We start from the raw sequence: 22,802 nt of genomic DNA, 5'->3' as shown, positions 1-22,802 counted from the left end.
ACCACCGAGCAAGCACTCACTCAGAAAGCTCTTGGTCTGCCGGGGGAGGGCAGATGGACGGATGATGGACATGTGCATGGTCAGAGTGCAGCCCCACCTCCAGGGATACAGATAGACAGACAGATGGACAGACAGACATGCACATGGTCAGAGTGCAGCCTTACCTCCAGGGACACAGACAGACGGATGGACAGATGCGCACATGTTCAGAGTGCAGCCTCACCTCCAGGGACACAGAGAGATGGAAGAATGGATAGATGCGCACATAGAATGCAGCCTCACCTCCAGAGAGTCCCCCGAGATGACCAGTGCACAATCATGTTTCCTTCGAAAGGCGTTCAGCTCCAAGTGGGCCTCTCCCCGGTTGGTTACCTCCACAAAAGGGAGAAAAGCACCCAAATTACAGTGTCATCTACATCAGAGACCTGCTGATCATGTAAGATTGCCAGGGGCCGCCCACAGGCCTCGGTCCTCTAATAACCTGCTTTTCTGAATCTCTCCTCTGGGAATAAATACCTACTTACTTAACACAAATTATTTTCCAGCCTGCAACAACTCAAAGCTGCCACTTACCGGGAAGTGCTGCGGGGTCCCCCAGGTACAGGGAGCCACAGGGGAGGAGAGGGGCTCAGCAGGGGAAGGGGGTGCGGTACCAATCGCTAACACTGCCTGTGTGCTGCCTGTGAGCCAGATATTCCCCAGAGACATGTGATGCGGTTCTGGTAGCTCATAGGGGGCCCATGTGCTGGAGGGGGGTGACACAGACTTCAGAATTATACTTCAGGGAGCCGCAGCCAGAGCCCAGGGAGGTTGCATGGCTGGAGTGGCAGGGGTTGCAAAGCCAGGCTTCCTGCAAACATGCCCCTGCTAATAAATGCCATGGGTTTCAACTTTCTCTACTAGTTCAAGCAAACACAACATCCGAATAATCAAACAATCTAAAAGTAAAACCAAGTCATAATCTTGAAATATCAATCTTAGAATGAAAGCATTTTAGAAAGCCACAGACTGGTTTTTGACATTCTTTCTGCAGAGATCTTACAGGGAATAAAAGAAGGGCTATGTTGAAGACTGAAGTTTAAGTTTCACATGGTCCAAATTAATCTCAGACTCCTCTTTAAATAGGTAGGCTTTACTGAGGAAATTTCAATTTGTGTGGCTGTAACATTGAAAAGTCAACAAAAATTGATCTGAAGTATTATCAGAATCATTAATAATTTAATTGCAAATAGTCCTCTGCAGGGTCTAATTTGCCATTCCAATGCTTGGAAATAAATGACATTTACATGTAAATTATATTCAAATCACTTTCTGTAGGTGCAAGTGCTCTGAAGAGCAGACACAGATGGATCTTGTCTGCTAACCACCATTAATCAACTCAGGAGATCGCATTTTTGTTTGAATTACAGACATTAGTCATAAGTGATACAGTAAAAACACAAACTTTAGCCCATTTTTTATTAATTTCCTTTGATCTAATTAAGGAACATTTCATTTCAAAATGGTAGTAGATTAAAAACACATTCCTACTATCAGGTATAACTAATACAAAAATGTGGTTTATATCAACATACACTTAGTAAATGGAACAGGAAATGATGGCAGGATGTCCATTTTAAAATAGAAAATTGATTAATAAATCCAATAGTACAACAGAAAAATACTTTTGAATTTAGACTTTGTTTCACTCTGTCAAAATGCAGCTTTTTCATCCCATTTGATGTGGGCAGCTAATAGAAACCTACCTGCAATGTTTGTATAAATTCAGTCAGAAAATTACAGTATTTCTCTTCTTTGTAATTACTAAATCATTGCACATACATTCTCACAAAACCACAAGTTTTGATTGTGAAACAAAGCACTTCAAAATCAAAGTGCTTTTAGACATATACTCACTGGTCTGAAAATGTGAATGTCTTGTGTTCTAGACACCAAATGTGAGCTTTTGGCGATGCAAGTGGCGGTCTCGAGTTTATCGCCCGTTAGCATCCATATCTAGGAGACAAGTGAAGATGGTGAACTCTTAAAAGCGTCTATTCTTGAGCAGACACTTGCACATTCATGTTCATGGCAGCCAAACCACAGGAGCAGCCCAGTGTCCACTGATGGATGGATAGTAGAATGTGGCAAACACGCTGTGGAACAGCATTCAGCCTTAAAGAGGAGGGATAGCCTGGCACCTGCTGGGCCAGGACTACGGGACACTGTACTCCGTGAGGTAAGCCAGCTGCACAAGGGCAAAGGCTGTGGGACGGCAGAGCTAGGAGGTCCCTGGAGGACTTGCACGCACAGAGACAGAGGCCAGTGGTGGACTAGGCGACCAGGGCTGGGAGTGGAGGGGTCAGTGCTTAGTGAGGACAGCTGCACAACCCTGTGAGTGTACTTAGCGACAGTGAGTTCTAAGTACACTCAGAAACAGGTCAGATGATAAATGGCATGTTATCTACATTTTACCACAACAAAAAAGGTCTCTGTAGACTTAGTTAAAACAAGTAGGAGCAACGTGATGTTAGACATATCAGCTGAGATGTGAGGTTTAGGAACCTCAGGACTGAAACTAACAGGACGCCTGTATATATCCAGGGGCAATGCTCACATGGCTGCACACTGGACGAGCGGGCCCGGAAGGTGCCACGTGGTCTCAGGCCTGTAGAGCCAGGAGCGCCCTGGACATCCTTATTCTAATTCGCTAATTTTTAAATTGGAAACTGAGGTTCAAAATGGTAAAGGGGAAAAAGTTAAACCAAAAGCTGTTTGTACCAAATAAAATATGTCAAATACTACTTTTATTTATTTATTTATTTTACTTTAAAAATTTACACAAGCATGTGTTACATACGTAAGCACCCCTAGATGACAAAGACAACAAAACCACGAACATTTAATGTGTCGACAGGATGGTTTACATACGTATTTCATGTAAAGCAAAAAACTTAGAAATTTCTCACCGACACCTGACTTTCTCAGGTGCTTTGTGTGTCACATACAAATATGCATTTCTGGACACAGCCAACGACTCACAGCAATACTGAGTTTTTGCTGCTTCTCAGTGTAGGACTTGTGCTTTTTACTTATCTCACACATCTATATTTGCCTTATTGAGCCCAGACCGAAGATGAGAGTACATCGTGAAGACACAGTTGCTAACAATTCCCGCAAGACAGCAAGAGCCACCCCACTGGTGAGGCCACAGCAGCCACAACTCTTCCTCACCCAGGTGCTGGCAGCACAGCACACTCAGGTTTAGTTTCTCTCGTGAGTCTGAAGCCAGATGCACCTCCTGATGGGAGTGCTGCCTAGAGAGACAGTGTCTCCTCCCTGGCCAGGCCCCCGGAGGCAAGGGTGCACCTGCTGTGTGCACATGGAGTCTCCCTAGAGCCCACTGTGTGTGTTCCAGCTGGAAGCCGCGCACAGCTTTTCCTCTAACACTGACCTTCCTTTCTGCCTCTCTAGCCTCACTATCTCCTAGCTTCTCTGTGAAATTCCAATTGTATTGTTTTCATTTTTGAACGTGAGGCCCCAGTCCTCAGGGCAGTCTTAGAACAGTCTTTTCTCTCATTCTGTAACTGAACGTTGGGTTTCAAGGGCACATAAGGTCAGAAAGCAGTTCCCTGAAAGCTACAACTTAATACCACGAAGAGGACAGACCAGGAAGAAAAAGCAGGACAGGTGAGTGTGCAGATACCCAGCCTCAATCCTGGGGCTTGCTGGGAGCCACCAGCAGAAGGGAAAAGGACAAAGCAGTGCTGAGTGACCTTCGTTTAGACATCTGGGGGTGAGCAGAAAGCTCTGGAGCGTGAGTGTGGCACATCCCCTGAGCAAGACCCCAGGTCTCCTGAGCCTAAGACTGTCCTGAGCTCATGCCTCATGGAGACCCAGGGCCATGAAAGTCTTAGGGGATGAAGCTGGGCAGAGGGTAAGCCTGAGACCCTGGTGAGCTGGGATCGGGCAGGGGCAGGGAGGGGGGGCGGGGTAGACCCTGATGGTGATAGGCAGACTCTCACATCTGGGTGGGTCTCAGGAGACTGGGGTGCTGGCTCAGGGCGGGGCTCGGCCAGGGAGGAGGGAGGAGGAAGGTTGCCTGCATCCTCCCCGTCTCCACTCCCACCGTCCCCCCCGCCCCCGCCAGCTTCATTGCCAGCGCTTCCACGGGTGAGTAGCTCTGGCGCTGGAGGCCTGCGTGTGTACCTTGATGCCAGCATTGCGTAGCATCTCCAGGGTGGGCCTCACGTCCGCCTGCAGCTGGTCCTCTACCCCCGTGAGGCACAGCAGCTCCATTTCCCGTTCCAGGCTCTCTACCACCGCTGCCACCTTGAGCGCTCTGTCGTGGATGCTCAGCTTGGCCTGACTGTAGCGGCTCTGAGGAGAGATGGGTGCTGTGGGTGGTTGCTGCAGACTTGGGGGTGCATGGAAATCTACCACGTCACGCAAGCCCATCTGCCCAGCAGACCCAAGTGGACACCCCAGTGCTGTACGGCAGCCGGCCTGTCCTTGGGCCCATGCGTGTCCATGCCAGCAGTGAGCACCATCCATAGGGATCAGTGGGGGAGGGGGGGAAAGTGGCTCACCTCGAAGTCCTGGTACTGTTCTTCCGTCAACGCCCTCTTGGCCACCACGAGAGTGCGCAGACCTTCCCGGGCCATGTTTCCACACTGGAAAAGGAGATGCAGGTCATGTGAGGCCCCAGGTGCTGACCGCAATGGTGATGGGCACCCATGGCATCCGCCCTGCGGCCCCACAGGAAGGGTAGGCCCCCTGCTAGTGAGCCCTGTACTTCTAAGGTCATCCTGGCACCTGTGCACCACATGCCACCCAGTTTCTTGTGTGCCTTCTGCCTGCTGACCCAGGGGGCACGGGCACGGCACACGGAGCATCTCACAGAAGTGCCCTCGGGTTACAGCCATGCTGCAAGAACAGCTCTGCTACCCCGATCTCCCAGGGCAGAGAGCTGCTGCCACAGGGAGTATCACAAAACAGGCACACTTCTTCCCCATATTAAAACAGACTCTTCAAAAAGGGTGTTGTGAGGAACGTCTGCATGAGAATGCACACAGCACAGGGAGTGTGGATGCTCAGTGCCAGGGTGGGAGGAGCAAGGCCTGGAAGAAGGGAGGCCTAAAGTGGCAGGGCTGTGGGGGGAGAAGGAGGAAGAGGAGGAAGAAAAGGAGAGAGGGGAGAGAAGGGAGAGGAGTCTCAAGTGGCAGGGCCATGGGAGGAGGGACCACCCAGGTCCTGGCCCTTGTGCTGGGCCTGGATCTTACCCGCAGGGAAAGAGCCCATGCTACATGGTGAGACAGACAAGGCAAGCGTTCTCGGGGGCTGTGGGGAGACTCTACTCCACCTGTCAGAGCTTGTAGCAAAATGACAAGAGAGTAGTTTTCACCTTTCAGAGGAAAAACTAGGCAGTTTTAGTTGATGAAGGGGGACAGAAACAGCCTGACTCCGGGCCGCCTGTGGGGGTGCCAGCCTGTGTGGCATGCATGCACTCCTCCATGGCTGGCTGCAGCCATGCTGCTCATGGGATGGCCCCGAAGCTCCCACCCATCTACACTCATCAGGGGGCACAGCGACCTCCCGCAGCTGGGCAGAGATGGAGGTGGGGCCGCAACAGCAGGCACAGGCTCTCAGAAGCCGGCACCCCCAGCTCCACAGGACAGCAGACTGTCCCTCAGGTGTGCTCATGGTGAGCAGCTGCAGGGCATGGCAGGTGGGTGCACTGTCTCTCCTCAAATCTCAGCCCCCTCCTGGAGAAGCAGGAGGGGCCACAGGGCAAAGTGCTTGCAGAGGGCAAGGTATCCTGGGCTGGTCACCGGCCTCCAGACTCCAAAGTGAGCCACATGAGGCCGTGTCCCTGGTGCCCATGGCCCAGAGACCCCCCGGGTGAGGAGCAGGGAACAAGGACAGAAACAGTCCTGGGGAGAAGACGCTGAGGGGGCCCCAAGGGAGACTCTGGCTCCTGGGCTCCCTCATCAGTGAGAACAGACACACGGACGGGAAGGCCCCCGACCAGGTGCAGCCAGACGTACAGCCCAGCTGTGACATCAACAGCACTGTTCCAGAATAATGTGTTTTCATGAAAAATAAAATTTACAAAACCATGTGAGCACTAAGCTACACCATTCTCCGAAGCCATAGTGTCTACATATCAAGAATACTACCACCAGCCACAGCCTATCCAGGCCCCGTGCGGCTCCTGAGAGACCTGCTGCCCCTTCATCTCTTTCTGGTTGACTCTTTTAAATTTCAAACTTTGAGGAACTATTTCCCATCTTGACCATGTCTGTAAAGCTCCCAACCATAGCACAGGTGGCCTGGTTTTGGCTGACGATGTATAAAGCCAAACATCATGGCCCTGTGGTGGGTGTTGTGGGCAGGGGTCTGCAAAGGCTCTGTGGCCTGGACACCCAGACACAGGAGGAGGGTCTTCTGGAGCACCTTCAGCCAATGCCAAGGGGTACAGGGCTTTATGTCAGAGGTACACAACAGCCATTGAAACCAGTATGGCCCACGTGCACCTAAACAGGCACCCGATGCCTCAGCCCCCACCTGATGCAGATACTGCAGACCAATGCATCAGCTGCTGCCATGTTAACTGGAAGGATGTGGAGTCCCAGCAGGCTGGGTTGGTGGCGCGAGGCCCCCAGGAAGCCCCATACCCTGCTGGGACGTCCTGACAGACACTGGTGCCGCGGGCCTGAGCAAGCTGTGCCGTGGGAGTCCGCCTGCCACGCACTCAGAACCAGAGGCCCACATGCAAGTGCCGCGCCCCCAGGCACGCGCACACACTGACCCAGACATGGCTGAGCACACATGCGCCGCCGGCCCGGCAGGCCTCTCTGTCCACCGTCCCCTCAGGCCAGAGGTGGTGCTTCCACAGAACTGCACCCCCTGCGAAGGCTTGTCTGACTAGGCTCGTGCACCTCACGTGCCCGCAGGACATTTGAGTCTGCGAACACACAACACGTGGCTCAGCTCCCGAAATCCTCCCAACCATCTGTGTGACCAGGTCTGATGCTCATGGAATGCAGACGGCCCAGGGCCCCGAAGCCGGCTTGCCCTGGGGATGGCAGGCGCCAGTCCCCGCGCCTCTCACACACTTCCTGGGCCCCATCCTGACCCTGGCACCCACTGGCACGCAGATGGCAGGAGGCCATGCACCCAGGCACTTCCCTCCTGGCACACTGCACCATGCGGATGGTGCAGCCTTACAAAATGTGCTTTCTGTGACGTGATGAGTAGAGTATCGGTGGCTGTTTTTGTTTTGTTTGGCATGTGGAGAACACAGGCTAGAGCCAAAAAGGTGAGGTGGGTGCGACTGCTGGAGTCACAAGAGCTCATTGCACACTGGGGCTCCTGGAGCCTGCCTGGCTTTTTTGCTTTTGTTTTTGTTTTAAATAAAGTACAGGCTTTCGGACTATAAATATTACAACAAAGACATTGGGGGGAGGATCAGAAGATTTATCTAAAGGAAGAAAATGTAACGTTGGGAAAATAAATGCACAAAGGATTTTTAATAAAGTTATCTTTGTGAAAAACAATCTGACATTATCTGTCTGTTGCAAGACAATTATTGATTTGACCTCATAAAGCTAAATAAATTAAACAAATATTTTATAATTAATTGTACATCATTATGACCAAAAGTAATTTTTATGGCATTTTACTAGGTCTTCAGGGAATTTAATTTATTCATGTGCCTGATTAAATCCAAGTGCCTGAAGGAGCTATTGATTCGTATTGCCAACACTGCCGTGGACGTGGGGATGTGGCCCCTACACTGGCCCACCGTGCCTGGGCCATGGCGGGGTGACCTGTGGACACTGACAGTAACACGCACACGGGAGAGAGGTGTTTTACTCTGATACCCAACTTTTTTATTAACACAGAAACACAGACAATACTATAACCTCATGAGGCTAAATACAAATCCCATTTCTTTAGGGAGACTTTGATGAAATGTAGGATTGATCATATTTGTATCTTATTTTCTATTTCTAAAGTGAATCCTACATACAAATTACAATGGCATTAAAATCCTAATTAAAATTTTGCAAATAACTTATTTACAAACTAAATATATTAAAATGCAACTCGGGCTATATATAAGCAATACTATATCAGAATCTTCAGTAAATGATTAATAATGTTATTTCTTCACTAATATAAACAAAATACTATTAACAAAGACTTACTGACAGATCCATATGCAGTCATCCTGAAACTAAAAACAGTAGTTGTTTCTATGGAGAGTAAGTTCTTTATAATTAAATAGCACTGCTGTCCTCTCTACTTCATGAAACTGAGAGGAACCAGAATCACTTAAAATAACATGGTGGAAAACCACTCCGATCTCTGCAAACCCATCAGTGTCTGGTTTAGGACATGGCACCCAATTTCCTCCAGGGAGGGCATAGCACAGAGCCGGGGAAAGGGCATCCCCCCATCTCCTCGAGTCCTCCGTCCCCCACTCCCCTGTCTCCCTGCATCTCTCCACATCTCCCTGTCTTCCCTCAACTGCCAGGGTCTCCTCCCTTCTCCCCACATCTCCCAGGGTCTCCCCTCATCTTCCTGCGTCTCCCTGCATCTTCCCCTGTCTCCCCACATCTCCCAGGGTCTCCCTCCATCTCCCCGCATGTCCCCCACCGGCCTCCCCTTCCGATGGGTGGTGGGAAGCACTGGGCTGGTGGGAGACACGCCTTACCTCCTCTTCCAGCCAGTCGTTGTACTGCACGATGGAGGACATGGCCACGTCAGCCCCTTTCATGTAGAACATGATCTCTGTGGTGGACTCGTCCTGGGACAGAAGGAAACACAGGGACACTGAGGCCACAGTGCTCCTGCCAAGAGCAGCTGCCTGAGCAGAGGTGCTCTAAGGAAAGTGATTCTCGGGAATGTTCCTCCGTAGTGAGCCAGGCAGTTCCCTATGCTGGGCACTGCGCTCCCTGCTTGGTCAGGCAGACCCAACCCAGAAGAGAAACGCAGCTCTTGGTGCTGTGCAGAGATGGCAAACAGGATCTGTTAATGGGTATATGCCTCGGACCACAAATTTGAGGTTAATTCGGTCAAATTTTCATTCTTGGCTGAATAAGCTTTCCTTGGTGAGCCAACTTCCAAGGTATTTGTTTTTGGTATTTGCTAAAAAAAGTTTGACAGAGGTGCATGTCAGTAACTTGACTCTGCAGCAAAGCTCCCTGGCTTGCTATTGCTGTTGTGCACAAAACAAAACAAACGACTTTAGCTGACTTCAAAAGTTAATGGCCAACACCTACTTGCTCTGCCTCTATTGTCTTAGGAGACGTTAGAGCCTCTTAAATCACTACGACCAGAGCCTCTCTAGCTGCTCAGCGTAAATTTAGTTTAGATTTTATTTCAAAAAACCACCCTGCAATAAGCTTAAATTGTTTGGATGAACAGTGAAACATCCAGAGTGCCCAGTGTGGCATGCACAGCGCCCCCCGAGTGGAAGTCTACCCGGACGATGACCCCCATCCGCTTGCTCTCCGAGGTGAAGGGGAACATCTGTAGGATGCTGTAGGTCAGGATCTGGCCGCTGGGAGTCCTCAGCTGCATGGAGGCGAGGTCCCTGCTGACCAGGGTGAGGCCGACACTCTCAGTCCACTGCACCAGGGCCACCTAGGGGAGACCAGCAACAGTGAGGCCACGTGCTCTGCAGGGGAAGCTCACCCACAACCTACACGGGCCAGAGACTTTCTGCTTTTGTGGCTGTACAAGAACTCCCCACAGAATAACAATATTGGGACTTGAGAACAGGCAGCGTGAGGGGCCTTGGGCCTCACCGCATGACAACCATGACTGGTCACCCTTCTGTCCCAGAGGCGGGCTCCGAGGTCCTGACGGCGCACAAGAGTGCAGAGCCTGCGTCCAGCTACGGCACCTTCCAGGGCCTTCCACCTCACCCGCAGCCTCCCATCCCTGATTTTCCTGTCTCTTTCGAAATACAGATGAACTGCCGGCTGAGGGAAATGCAGGGGTCACCCCAACACCAGCTCTCTGGCAGCCCCCACCCCAATGCATCAGCTGGCTCGCTGCCTCCCAGCGTGGAAAGTACAGCTGCAAACTGCTCTGGATCTGAAGGATCAAACTTCCCTGGCACACAGGTAGCTCTGAAACATGGAAGCATTCTTCCTCATGGTTATTTACTACCAAGAATTACAGTGGGAGAATCATGAACAGAAAAATAATTTTTTAAAAGACTTTTGCTTATTTAAGAAAGAGTGTGTGGGAGTAGGAAGAGAGGCAGAGAGACAAGCAAACTACCCGCTGACGAGGGAGCTGGATGTGGGACTCGATCCCAGGACCCTGAGCTTATGACCTGAGCTGAAGGCAGACACTCCACCCACTGGGCCACCCAGGCACACCTGAAGAATAATTTTTAAAGTTAATTTATGAACAGTATTTTTCATGAGTGTTTTCTGGAAAAAAAAAATCAGTCTGTCTTTAAAAGCCATCTTACAACAAAAGACTCATCAGTTGGCACGAGGTTGGCTGGCCCCAGGTCCCAGAGGGCTGCCACACATGCGGAAGGCAGCACTCTTCCTGCCCCGCTCCCCCACCCCGTTCCTCTGATGCCAGGTCTCTCCCTAGCCCAGTGCCGCGTCCTGCTTGCGGTTTTCTTCCCCGTCGACCCTCCCAGCACCTGACCTAGGGTCTGAGGAATCACGTCACTCAGGGGCCTCGTGGGGTCTGTCGGGTGAGAAGGTCAGTGTGGAGTTTCAGCATCCACTGCAGTCATGCGAGGACAGGCCACGATGAGGCTGGCCAGCTGTGGCTTCGAGGTGGGAGCGCTCAGGTCAGCCCCCACCTCGATGCCTCGTTGTACGGCCGTGGCGGTAGGGCCCCTGGGGATGCTCAGCACATGTCCACGTTAGGCTCTTCCCTCGTCCTGACTCACAGTGTCATCAGAGATGCCCCTCAGGCAGACCAAGCATCAGTGGGGCTTCCTAGGTAGTTCTAACACCCAGCACCACTGACCAGCAGGCTGCAAGACTGAATTTTGAGAGCGAAGGCAAAATAAGATTAAGAGTGCAAAGCCCTGGATCTGTGCAGTATTTGGGCTGGCCTGCTGGGCCTATGCTCCTGGGAGTGACCTCCACCCACGGGAATGTGCCCTGGGAATGCGTGGCTGGCTGCACGTGGTCTGCACTGTGCTTTACCGGTCTCGTGGTGTCACCTTGGCCTCTGCAGGGGCTGGAAACGAAGGTTGGCCATGTGGGGGTCAACCTTGTCTACACAGTGACCCCCAATAAAAACCCTGAACGCCAAGGCTCAGGTGGGCTTGCTGAGTTGGCAGCATCTGACGTGTGTTGTCACATCACTGCTGGGAGAAGCGAGTGCTGTCCATACTACCCCCAGGGCAGGACCTGGTCCTCAGGGACCCTGGCCTATGCACCTCTTCCTCGGGTCCCACTAGTCCTTTTGTGATAACAACAGCTGTGCACGGTCCTGCTAGTGAACAGCAAACTGGAAAAATGTCCTGCAGACCCCAAACCACAGTGCATGTCTCACACGAGCTCTGTACCTACCAGGTGCAGAATGTGTGTCGGCCACGTGCCAGTAGATGCCCCCAGCTGAGCCTCCCTAGCCCCGGTCCAGCCCGGCCAAGGCAGAGGAGGGAAAGGCCGCATGTTGATGCCCAAATGTCACCTAACACTGCCTTGGGGAAAGAACACAAGAAAAAAAAAACAACCTTTTGGCTGCATTTGGGGTATTTCAGTGCTTTCTAAAATTAAGTAAAGTCCTCCAGGAAGGCACCATCTCTGGTCCTAGGAAGGATCCGAGTGTCTGAACTGAGGCGAGGATGTTACATGCTACAGCACTGTAAGCAGGCAGGCCTTCCCACAGCCGTGAGGACCCGGGGGCGGGGGGGGGCAGAAGTGTTCCCATGGCCCCAGGTTCCCAGGCAGGACAGGATGGACACCCCCAGCTGGCATCCATGGTGGCCTTCTGGGCAAGCCCCTGACCAGCAGCACTCGCAGCAGCTTTTTTCCTACTGCTCTTACCCTCCGCGGCCCTGTTCTGTGTGGTTTATTTGCAGAACAGGAACATGTGTGGGCCGCCTTGCTCCTGAGCTGAGAAGCTGGGTCAGATGGGAGTCCAACACCCTGTAGGGGGGCTGGGTGTTAAACACTGAGTCACCGTGCAGCTTGAATTAGAACTCGAGTTCTGTGGCTTTCCAGCGTGTTACTAAGCCGCTGGTTTGCCAAGATCCTAAAACCACGCTATGGATAATCCAGTGCTGTGATTTAGAGCACCAGCAGTATGCTCTGAATCATAGCACCTACAGAGAGACACATGGCCGTCAACCCAAGTAGCACATCCAGAGGGCGCAAGCGAAGAATTCAGCAAGTCACTTCAGGTGGAGAAGGAAATACGCACTGGACACACATTTTCTATAAAACTTCACTATAAACTGCAAATGACCCAGGACTCCCCAGGTGGTTTTGAACATTCACAGTAAAAGGGGACTTTTACACTTTGACCATAAACTATGTCCTGCTGACACCTGCCCCATCACCATCTTGCCCCACCAGGCAGCTCAGCAGCCTGTACTTGAGGACTACACCTCTTTATTAATTACTTTGTGTGTGCCTTTACGGCCTGCTCAGGCAGCAGCTGCTAACAGGACCAGTCTAGATGCTTATACCTGGCAGTGTGCCATGCCAACTGCTTTTAATCATCATCATTTTGAGGATTAACTTCCTACATAATGCCAACCAGAAAAGAGTATAAAATTTTTCACAAGATAGATGCTATAATCACTGTTCTGATGCAAGTTGCTTAGTGGTGGGGAGAATTCTTTTGGATAATACAAAATCGAACATTTCTAGAACAAACCAAAAGGGATGGATGTGGACACGCAGCACTTTGTGGTAGGCTTCCTACCAACACACTCAGTACCTGTCCCCCAAGTCAGACACGCGGCTATGAGCTCGTGGTAAAGCGTGAACAGGGTCTCATTCTGGTTTTGAGCTTTACCACCTCGACTCCGAGCACAGTGACCATGAAAGGAACTGGATCAGAATTCATACAAATTATCTGATGTAAAGCAGGAGTATTCAAAAAGGCTCCTAGAAATAACTTCTATCTAGGGATATTAAATGTAGAAATTAAAAATTTCGAAGGCAGGGATCCCTGGGTGGCGCAGCGGTTTGGCACCTGCCTTTGGCCCAGGGCGCGATCCTGGAGACCTGGGATCAAATCCCACGTCGGGCTCCCGGTGCATGCAGCCTGCTTCTCCCTCTGCCTGTGTCTCTGCCTCTCTCTCTCTCTCTCTCTCTATCATAAATAAATAAAAATTAAAAAACAAAACCAAGTACATCTAAAAAAAAAATCTCAAAGGCATTGACAGTTTGACTATTTTCTTTCTAGACACTGAAGCAATTAAAACCTATATACTTTGCTAAAGCACATTAGCTGTGCCTCCTGTGTACTGACCAGCATGGCTATAAAGCATGAGCGATTTGAGTGATGACAGCATGAACTCAGAGCTGTCAGGACCCCTCACTACTGGGACACAGACTCATGGAGGTGGTGTCCCCTGGAGGCTCTCTGCCACCCCCAGCTGTATCTCCTGCCTCCACCGCTCTGGAAGGCTCCACAGCTGGCCTGACGTGCTACTGTCCTGGCTCCCTCCCACTCTCCCCTTTACACCTGCCTGTTTTCTCCACCGTGGCACTCACTCAGACCACACCACCCCCCATGCCTAGGGGTCTGCTGATCACCTCCCACACCCGAACCTGCAGCGGTTCTAGAACCCTGGTGCCTGAGGCCCTCGAGTGCACTGCACTCACTGCAGTGTGCTCTGGAGCCAGCATGAACACTCCAAGAGGAGAGGACTAGTCTCTTCTCTAGAGTGGCTTCAAAGTGGAGACACGAGTGAAGGCGTCCACAGGATAGTCCTGACACCTGCTCACAGGTGGCTCCCTCCTGAGTGCCAGCACCAGGGGGGCTGCGGTCTATGTTGCGTCTTCCTCCCCCTGTGAGTTACCAGCCACCATGCAGCCAGTCCTCACCACACAAAAGGCCAGTCACCTGGAAGACGTACAAGGCCATAAACAGTACCTCTTCAGGTACTGAGGGGGTCAGTTCGGATCATTTGCCAATGTTTAAATTGGGTGGTGGTTCTCTCGTTACTGGGTTTTGAAACATCTTCATGTATTTTGGTTTCCACGCGTTTATCAGACACCTATTTCACATATCCCACAGATCTGTGGTGCGTCCACGTCTTCTCAAGAATGGGATTCTTCCCGTCAAGTCCAATTGATCAACTTCTTTTACAAACTGTGCCATGTGTGTCCCATGAAATCACTCTCTGACTCAAGCCTACAAAGATACTTTTCTTCTAGAAATGTTACACTTTTAGGTTTTTCATGTTTATGACCATTCTTTTAAAAAAGATTTTATTTATTCATGAGAGATGCAGAGAGAGAGAGAGAGGCAGAGATATAGGCAGAGGGAGAAGCAGACTCCATGCAGGGAGCCCGATGCGGCACTCGATCCCAGGACCCCAGGATCACACCCTGAGCCAAAGGCAGACACTCAACCACTGAGCCACCCAGGTGTCCCTATGACCAATTTGAGTTAATTTTTGTACGTGGGGAGAGATTGGTTGAGGCTTTGTGTCCAACAGTCCCGTTGTTCTGGGCACTGTTTCTCCAAGAATCACCCCTGCTGCACTTCCCTGGCAACAGAAAGTCTTCTAGTCCATGGGCCCGATGTGTCCTCACACTCAGGCCCTTGTGACCCCATCCTTCACGGCCTCAGTGCTGATAGCACAAAAACCCTGTACATGTTTTATGAGATCGATCCTTAAGTATTTCATATGCTTTTAGTGCATTATAAATGGCACATTTAAAAATCTCAATTTGTTAAGTGATCACTGCTAATATATAAAAATACAAGTAGGTTTGGTATGTAGGCATTATAATGTACGATCTTGGTAAATTACCATTTTGTTCTAGTGGAGCCTCTGGGAATTTCTATGGAGAGAATCATACTCTCTACCCAAACAGTTTTACTTCTTCCTTTCCAACTTGTATGCCTTTTATTTCTTTTCGTGCATTAGCACCCTGGTGAGGAGCTGTGTGCGAAGAGAGGACACCACTGCCTGCTCCAAACATTAAAAGGAATTACCCATTGCTTCCTATGAAGTATCACAGAAACCACAGGATTTTTCATAGATGCCCTTTTAGGCTGAACAGACCTTTTTACTCCTAGTTTACTGAGAGATTTTATCGGGAACAGATGTTGGATTTTTGCCAAGTGCTTTCCCCCCCTGAGGCTACTGCAGTGATCATTCGGATCTCCCCCTGTAGTCTGTAGATAAATTTACGACTGTTGAACCCACCCTGCATTACTGGGGTATGCACCTGGTCAGGATGTATTACTGTTTTCATCTCTGCTTGGGCTCGAACTGCTCCCACTCTTGAGATTTCTGTACCTATGCCCCTAAGTGATTTGGTTTGTAGTTCTCTGGTGATGCCTTTGTCTGATATTGGTATCAGTTTAACAACAGATAAGCATTTCTTTCCTTACTGTATTTTAGAAGAGTGTGTACAGAATTGGTATTACTTCCTCTTACATGTTTGGTTGAATTCACCTGAAGCCACCTGGACCTTAGATAGATATGGGAAGCTGTGCAATTGCAAATCGTATTTCTTGATTAGATACAGGGCCTAAGACTGCTTTGGGTGTTTCAATAACCATGAGAGAGCTGGCGGGGAAAGGGAGGTGGGGAATCACCAGCGAGTGCACAAACATACAGACCTGCTCTCCTTTGATGGGTAATGGAGGCCTAACATGGGTGAGTGGTTTCTAGGACTTGAGACTACAGACTCCTGGCACAGTGGTCTTCATAGGAGGTTCGTCTGTGCTGGTAAAATGTAGATGCATAGAACAGTCTAATGTGAACACGTGTACCTACTTAAGTTATTAAGCAACATACACTGCAACCTTCACATTTAATCAAATTAACTGTTTTTAAAGCAGATTAAGAATAATGTAAGGAAATGGTAAAGAATGTTTAATTCTGTAGATTTAGTTTCAGTAGGTTTGGAGGAGATCTAGACATGGGAGGGTTTAAAACTCCTCTGATGTTTCCGAAGGGGAGTCAGGGCTGACAATTACCTGAACAATGAATGAGGACATGACTTTCAGAAGTGGCGAAAAGATGGAGTGTAGGTAAGGCGTTAATAACTGTGCTTTAAAGAGCATAGCTTTAAAGTAAGTTGTTTTTGCTCACAGGACATATTTCTACTTAAGTTCATGATTAAATATTTTTATTGTAACTTTGTGAATGGGACATGTCTTCAATGTAGCAGGTTGTTACTGATATATAACAAAGTATGGATTTGTGTATTTTTATTAGGGTCTCCTGAAAGATGCTTCTTTGGTTGCCTAGATATATAGTCATGTCATGTCTAAGTGGTAATTTTATTCCCTTGTAATAACTATAATGATTTTTTTCTGACATACTGTCTGAAGAGAACATCCAGGACAGTACTAAATGACATTGGTGTTAGCAGACATCCTTGTTTTATTCTTCACTTGGGAACAACTGTAGAGTTTATCTCTACAGTGTGATGGTGAGTATTGATTTAAGACTAGTTTCACGGATCATGCTAAGGATGGACCTCTCTATTTTGCTTGACTATTATTACTGGAAATGGAGAAGGGGCTACTTTGTGTGTTTTGAGCAGGAATGGGTACTGAATCAGGTCAGATCATGACCTGACCCAAAGTCAAGAGTTGGATGCTTGACCAACTGAGCCACCCAGGTGCCTTGGTTTTAACAACTTTTTGAATTTCTTTTCTCATTTATTCAGGTTTTATGTGTTTCTTTAGACTCCACTTTGCTAATTTATATTTTTCCTGAATATAGTTTTTTGATGAGCTTTTCAAAAAATATTAGTGTTTGGGCTGTTTAATACTCATGTAAGCATTTAGGCCTATGTGTGTTACACACCCCTCATGTGCATAATTCTGTGTGCACTTAGTTTTGCACTCACTGGTTTATATTAGGTTCCTATTTTTGCCAATAATTTCTGAATTTATTGCCTTCTCAACCATTACTTTTTTCTTCTCCTACCTTTCTCTAATTTTCTTTTATCCTTCTGAAATTTTTAGTTGATGTGAGTTCATTATTCTCTTTCTTCTTAATGGTGAGCACAGCCTCTGTTTTGGTCTGCAAGGTGCTCCCAGGTATGTTCTCCAAGGGAAATGCAGTTTCATCTGCTGCCCTTGCCATGCTGCCAGTTGTGCCTGTGAGCTGGAGCCTGAGCAGCTGCTGTTCAGTGTTTACATGGAAACAGCTCTGGATCTCTGGCCTCTCTGACCATGGCTTCTCTTAGGTCGTGTTCTCTGTACTAACAGGACATGCACACAAAGCTGCTGAGGGGTGGGGCAGACACTGTCAGGTTTTTGGCTCAGAATTTATCTCAGGAGCAGGGAGCACACTGCCACCTGCCTCCCTCCCCATCAGTGAGGCTGCTCAGTCAGACAGAAGTGGGGTGCACATCTTTTCTTGTTCCCTGGGATGCTCTCAGTGAATGTGTGGGCCATCTAGCACCCCTCATCCTGTATCTGCTGCCTACAGAAAATGAAATTTTCTGGGTACTCAGTATGAGTTCTTTAGCAAGAAAGTTTCCAGTGCTATTACTTGATTTGATCTCTTTATAGGCAGTTTTGTCAGTATTTGAATAAAATGTGGGAAAAGTGGTTTATCAAATCCTCCTTGTGTGCTGCCATGTTCTTGTGGAAGCTGCTGCCTGATGTTATAACAGGATGTAATCTTGAGAGGTTTTTCTCTGAAATATATCAATAACTGCAAACTTAAAGTCTTAATATATTTCCTATGACTATTTCTATGACTTCTGAGCCTTTAGAAATTTCTAATAATGTTAACTACTGACAATAAAACAGAGGTAGAAAAAATTAAAACGTGAATATAAAAAATATGTTTAAGAGGGAGCCTGGGCTAAATCTCCTCCACAGGCCACAATCTTTGTCACAGGCAGCTTATGTACACATTCACACTTCTCCAGGCTAAGTAACCAGGGGAGGAAGGTGTTTCAAAGGGTCCTGCCATAGGAGAGAAAATATAATATGAGGCAAGACCTTATCATTAGTCTTCCTCTGCAATTCCATTATTCAGAAACTTCTGTGCTATTACTATTTAAAAGCTTGGGAGAATCTCTTTTATCATATTAGCAATTACATACACATACCTGCCAGCTACACTCAGGGATACATTTCTTACTATGCATTTTTTTTAAAGATTTAATTTATTTATTCATGAGAGAGAGAGAGAGAGAGACAGAGACAGAGACATAGACAGACAGAGAAACAGAGAGGCAGAGACATAGGCAGAGGGAGCAGCAGGCTCCATGCAGGGAGCCTGACGTGGGACTCGATCGTAGGTCTCCAGGATCAGGCCCTGGGCTGAAGGCGTTCTAAACCACTGAGCCACCCCAGCTGCCCTCTTACTATGCATTTTATAGATCATAACTTCATCACTGACTTGTCTTCATTTTCAACTGTGGTATTATCATTGTTGTTATAGTTACCAGAATTATGAACATGAAATGCAATCTGATTGCCTGGAGAAACTGCCCATCAAAACTCATGGTAGGCTGTATGCGCACATTCTCCACCGCTCCTGGGAAGAGGGCTTCCAATGGCTGACAAAGACCTGCCCCAACGGGTGCTAATGAACAGCACGATTAGGCCCACTTCCTTGGGCATGCACAATAAAGTGAGTGTGCAACTGAAGCCATCACATGCTTGAGAGTTTGCCTTGGTAAGTCCAAAAGCAATGCCATTAAGGACATAATATTCTTCCATATTTAAATAATCCACTGTGGTTTGGCATAAATTTTAGTTGATCCTTGCAAATAAATGCCCAAGCGAGGAGCTGATATCTACAATAATATGTAAACAAAGAAGGTTCCTACATGAAAGGATGCAGCCCCAGTGTAGAGAAGAATATTGCCAGTAAACAGCTAGTTCTCAGAAGTAAGGAGTCACTAAAAATCATGGCCAATCAGTCATTCTGAACCCAAGGAGGCTGGAGGTCCTCAAGGTCTTTGTCACCATGCGCCCACTAAGCTGGTGTCCACGATGATGGGTCACGACACTCGAGTCTTGGGTTCTGTCACTGCAATGGACATACAACAACTGCAGGGGGATGGGTTTTCATTCCGTCCAGGAATTTCCAGGAACAGCTAATGTTTACTAAGCTGCAGTTTGCTATGCTGAGGCTGTAGAGATTAAGCAACAGGCAAGTGAAACTTTCTACTCTCTTAGAGAAAATGAAATATTGATCACTTATCATAAGAAACAGGGACAGGGCATCAGCAGGTTCCACATGGTGAATACTAGATGAGGCACTGACACTCGAATACTACTACGGCTTGCCACACCTTAAAGCATCCCACGTCAGGCTCCCGGTGCATGGAGCCTGCTTCTCCCTCTGCCTATGTCTCTGTCTCTCTCTCTCTCTCTGTATGACTATCATAAATAAATAATAAAAAAAAAAATAAAAAAAAAATAAAAAAAATTAAAGCATCCCTGACACTCCATGAGGACACATCATGGCAAGTATTTAATGACCGTACCTCATGGAACCTTTAAGGATTTAACATTAACTCCTCCAGAATTTCATTATTTGTATAAAACATTCCTTTGTGTATATCAGTAGGTAAGGTAAGAGATCCTTTCTGTTTTCAGGAAAATGAAAATGAAGGCCATTTAATGTTGTGAAGAATTGCAACTGTGATACTAGAACTCAGAAACCACATTCTACTAAATTACAGTATTTCTAAAGATGAAGAGGCCACAAGAGCCATAAACACATAGGGATTATAAGAGCAGAGTGTTGATGCAGAATGTACAAAACCAGTGACGTCTCTGAAATGATAATGTTGCTTATTAACCATACATGTTGTGATAGGTCAAAGCTAGGGTCACACAGAAAACATCAATTGAGCCATTTCCCTGAATAAAGCTCCAGGGTGCAATATTCTAAGCACTTTATTCAATAAAAAATGCTTTTAAAACGGTGCTTTGGTGATTGGGAAGCATTGCCATCATCCGTCAACCTAACTGCAGCAAAGCTCAATAAGCTAAATAATGAACCATTTAGATTATTTTCCTTGGGCCTTAGGGATTTGCAAACATTGCATCAATAGAACTCTTTAAAAATTATGATGAACTCTATTTCTTCATTTTCAGATTTAAAATATGTGTTAGGGATTTTTTTTTTTAGGGTTATTTAATGGGCTGCTACTTTTAATCATTGTCCAATCTCCAAAGTAGAAAGAACTTTTAAACAAGGAAAAAATTTAATTACAAGATTAGCAGTTTCAATTTGGTTCTAGTAATCTTGGAATCGATGAGATCCCTCTCTATTGTGAATTCCTAATTTAAGATTTAAAAAGTGTTGGGGATCCCTGGGTGGCTCAGCAGTTTGGCGCCTGCCTTTGGCCCAGGTGGGATCCTGGAGTCCTGGGATCAAGTCCCACATCGGGCTCCCTGCATGGAGTCTGCTTCTCCTTCTGCCTGTGTCTCTGCCTCTCTCTCGCTCTCTCTCTCTCTCTGTCTCTCATGAATAAATAAATAAAATCTTTAAAAAAAAAAAAAGATTTAAAAAGTGTTATGACGTCTCTAAAAGCTTAAAGATGAAAAATTCCATGTATTTTCAATAAAAGTTGTATTTACTTTTGGTAGATAATAAGGTAAATATATAATATAGTATTTTTACAACTTCCAATATAAGACTGGGATATAATTCTTCTTCAATATATAATTGTATGAATTTCTGGAATATTATTATTATTATTATTATTTTTTTATTTATGATAGTCACACAGAGAGAGAGAGAGAGAGGCAGAGACACAGTCAGAGGGAGAAGCAGGCTCCATGCACGGGGAGCCCGATGTGGGATTCGATCCCGGGTCTCCAGGATCGTGCCCTGGGCCAAAGGCAGGCGCCAAACCGCTGCGCCACCCAGGGATCCCAATTTCTGGAATATTATATAGAAAACAATGTGTTCAACCCTTTCTTTATATGAAAAGGAATGTGGTCCATTTCCTTCAGAGAGCAGTGACCAGGGGTAGACACTGGAATACTAAGATGGAAACTTACAGATCTTCTGAATCTTAGCTCTCTTAGTTTCTCCCTAAAGTTCCTATTACCAAATAAAAAGATTTGCTATACACACGATTCCAGAAGCCGCACTGAGTTTGCCTACAACAGATGTTTACATACTTATAGCTCAACACCATCTACTGAGTGGAATAGTGGTGCTCACAAAGTCGCATCCACTGACCAGCAGACTCCCAACCAAGCACGCTTGGAGGAGACAGTGGAGCCCAGGGAGGTGGAGTTCGGCCTCCCCCTTCCCCTGTGCCCAGCACCTCCTCCCTGTGACCAGCCAGCTACTTGCAGTTGCTCGACAACCTGCAACACTGTGGGGCTAGTCCCCGTCTTCACAGGCCGTGCCAACAGTCCTGGAAAGGGATGGGTGGCACTGTGACCCACACTAGACGAGAGTTCACCATCACAATGTCATCAGGTACCAAAAAGGGAAAGACCTTTTAAGCTACCAGAAGAGCCTGGCTAGGGCCTCCAGCTCTCTGGCTCCCACCTGAATGTCAAGGCTGATACTCCCAGAAGGTGGGTGATGTCAGTACCTCCCTGTAGCCCAGGCCTCAGGGGCCCTGATAGGACCTGCACACTTTGGGGGGGGGGTCCCCTGGCTGACATCTGCACACCTTGAGGGGGCTCCTGGCTGAAACCCGCACACCTTGGGTAGGGGCCCTGGCTGAGATCGGCATACCCATAAAAGAAGACAAGTGTCTGAGGAGGCTGAGGAAGCGCACAGTCTCTCCCTTCAAATACCTGTGGTGCCACACTGTGCCCAAAATGTGCCAGGGGGTGACCCAGACAAGCTGCTATGAAGGTGATGGTTCAGGATCAAACAGGCTTTGAGATCCTTCTTTCTCTTTAGCCTTTTTCATTCTTCTCAGTTTAACTCAAAAACTGCAATAATAATAAAGTTATTATAAAAATGTCTAACAGTAGGGATACCTGGGTGGCTCAGCAGTAGAGCATCTGCCTTTGACTCAGGGCATGACCCCTGCAGGAAGCCTGCTTCTCTCTCTGCCCATATCTCTGCCTCTGTGTCTCTCGTGAATAAATAAAGCCTTAAAAAAAATGTCTAACAGTAAAATAACCATGTTTTAAAGGGTGAAAATTCCCTTAACTCTAGCCCTGAAGGACCCTAACCAGAAGAACATCCTGGGTGGGGCACAAGAGAAGAGGTGTGGGGAGAAACTGGGGTGCATGGAAATGATTCCAGCACAGCAACCCCAATACTTCATGCCTGGGAGGTGCTCGGAGCTCCACGCAAGCTATGCAACCCACAGTGAGGCCAGGACGGCAGGTGTATGTGAGGCGGCTGTGGGGGGTGAAGGAGGTACAGGTCTGGGGAGAGAGATCAGGAGGGGTCTCCATGCCAGCGTTAAGAGGAGGCCAGGAGCCAGCAAAAGCAGTCTCAGCTTTCTACATTTAAAGAAAACTGAACTTTCATCTTTTGGGGTGTTTTTCACCACCTCTAAGCTCTTAGGTGAGTAACATGTCCTAATTTCTAAAGTAGCTTGTTCTGGTTATCATGTGATCATTTTCTGACTAAATCAACATGGAAATGCCTATGTTAACTAAATCTTCAAAAATAAATTTGATTTTCAACAAATACAGCTGTGCCTAAAGCTTTGTAAAGTGCC

The 22,802-nt window shown here is 47.8% G+C and overlaps 1 protein-coding gene across 3 annotated transcripts in view; it reads right to left on the bottom strand.

Moving 5' to 3' along the window:
- The window catches only part of ATP9B (ATPase phospholipid transporting 9B (putative)), a 240,173-nt gene that overhangs the window by 21,097 nt on the left and 196,274 nt on the right, over positions 1-22,802 (bottom strand). For all 3 annotated transcript variants that reach the window (XM_041739641.1, XM_041739643.1, XM_041739642.1), the window contains 6 exons: positions 9,472-9,633; positions 8,702-8,794; positions 4,569-4,652; positions 4,189-4,359; positions 1,897-1,995; positions 283-372 (listed from right to left, as the gene is read on the bottom strand). In XM_041739641.1, the coding sequence (XP_041595575.1) occupies positions 283-372; positions 1,897-1,995; positions 4,189-4,359; positions 4,569-4,652; positions 8,702-8,794; positions 9,472-9,633 (699 nt within the window). The remainder of the gene's footprint in view (positions 1-282; positions 373-1,896; positions 1,996-4,188; positions 4,360-4,568; positions 4,653-8,701; positions 8,795-9,471; positions 9,634-22,802) is intronic.

Source organism: Vulpes lagopus, chromosome 24 (genome assembly GCF_018345385.1).
Source record: "Vulpes lagopus strain Blue_001 chromosome 24, ASM1834538v1, whole genome shotgun sequence".
Lineage (NCBI taxonomy): Eukaryota > Metazoa > Chordata > Mammalia > Carnivora > Canidae > Vulpes > Vulpes lagopus.
The sequence above is the reverse complement of the archived record's forward strand: the minus strand, read 5'-3'. Positions and strand labels throughout refer to the sequence as shown.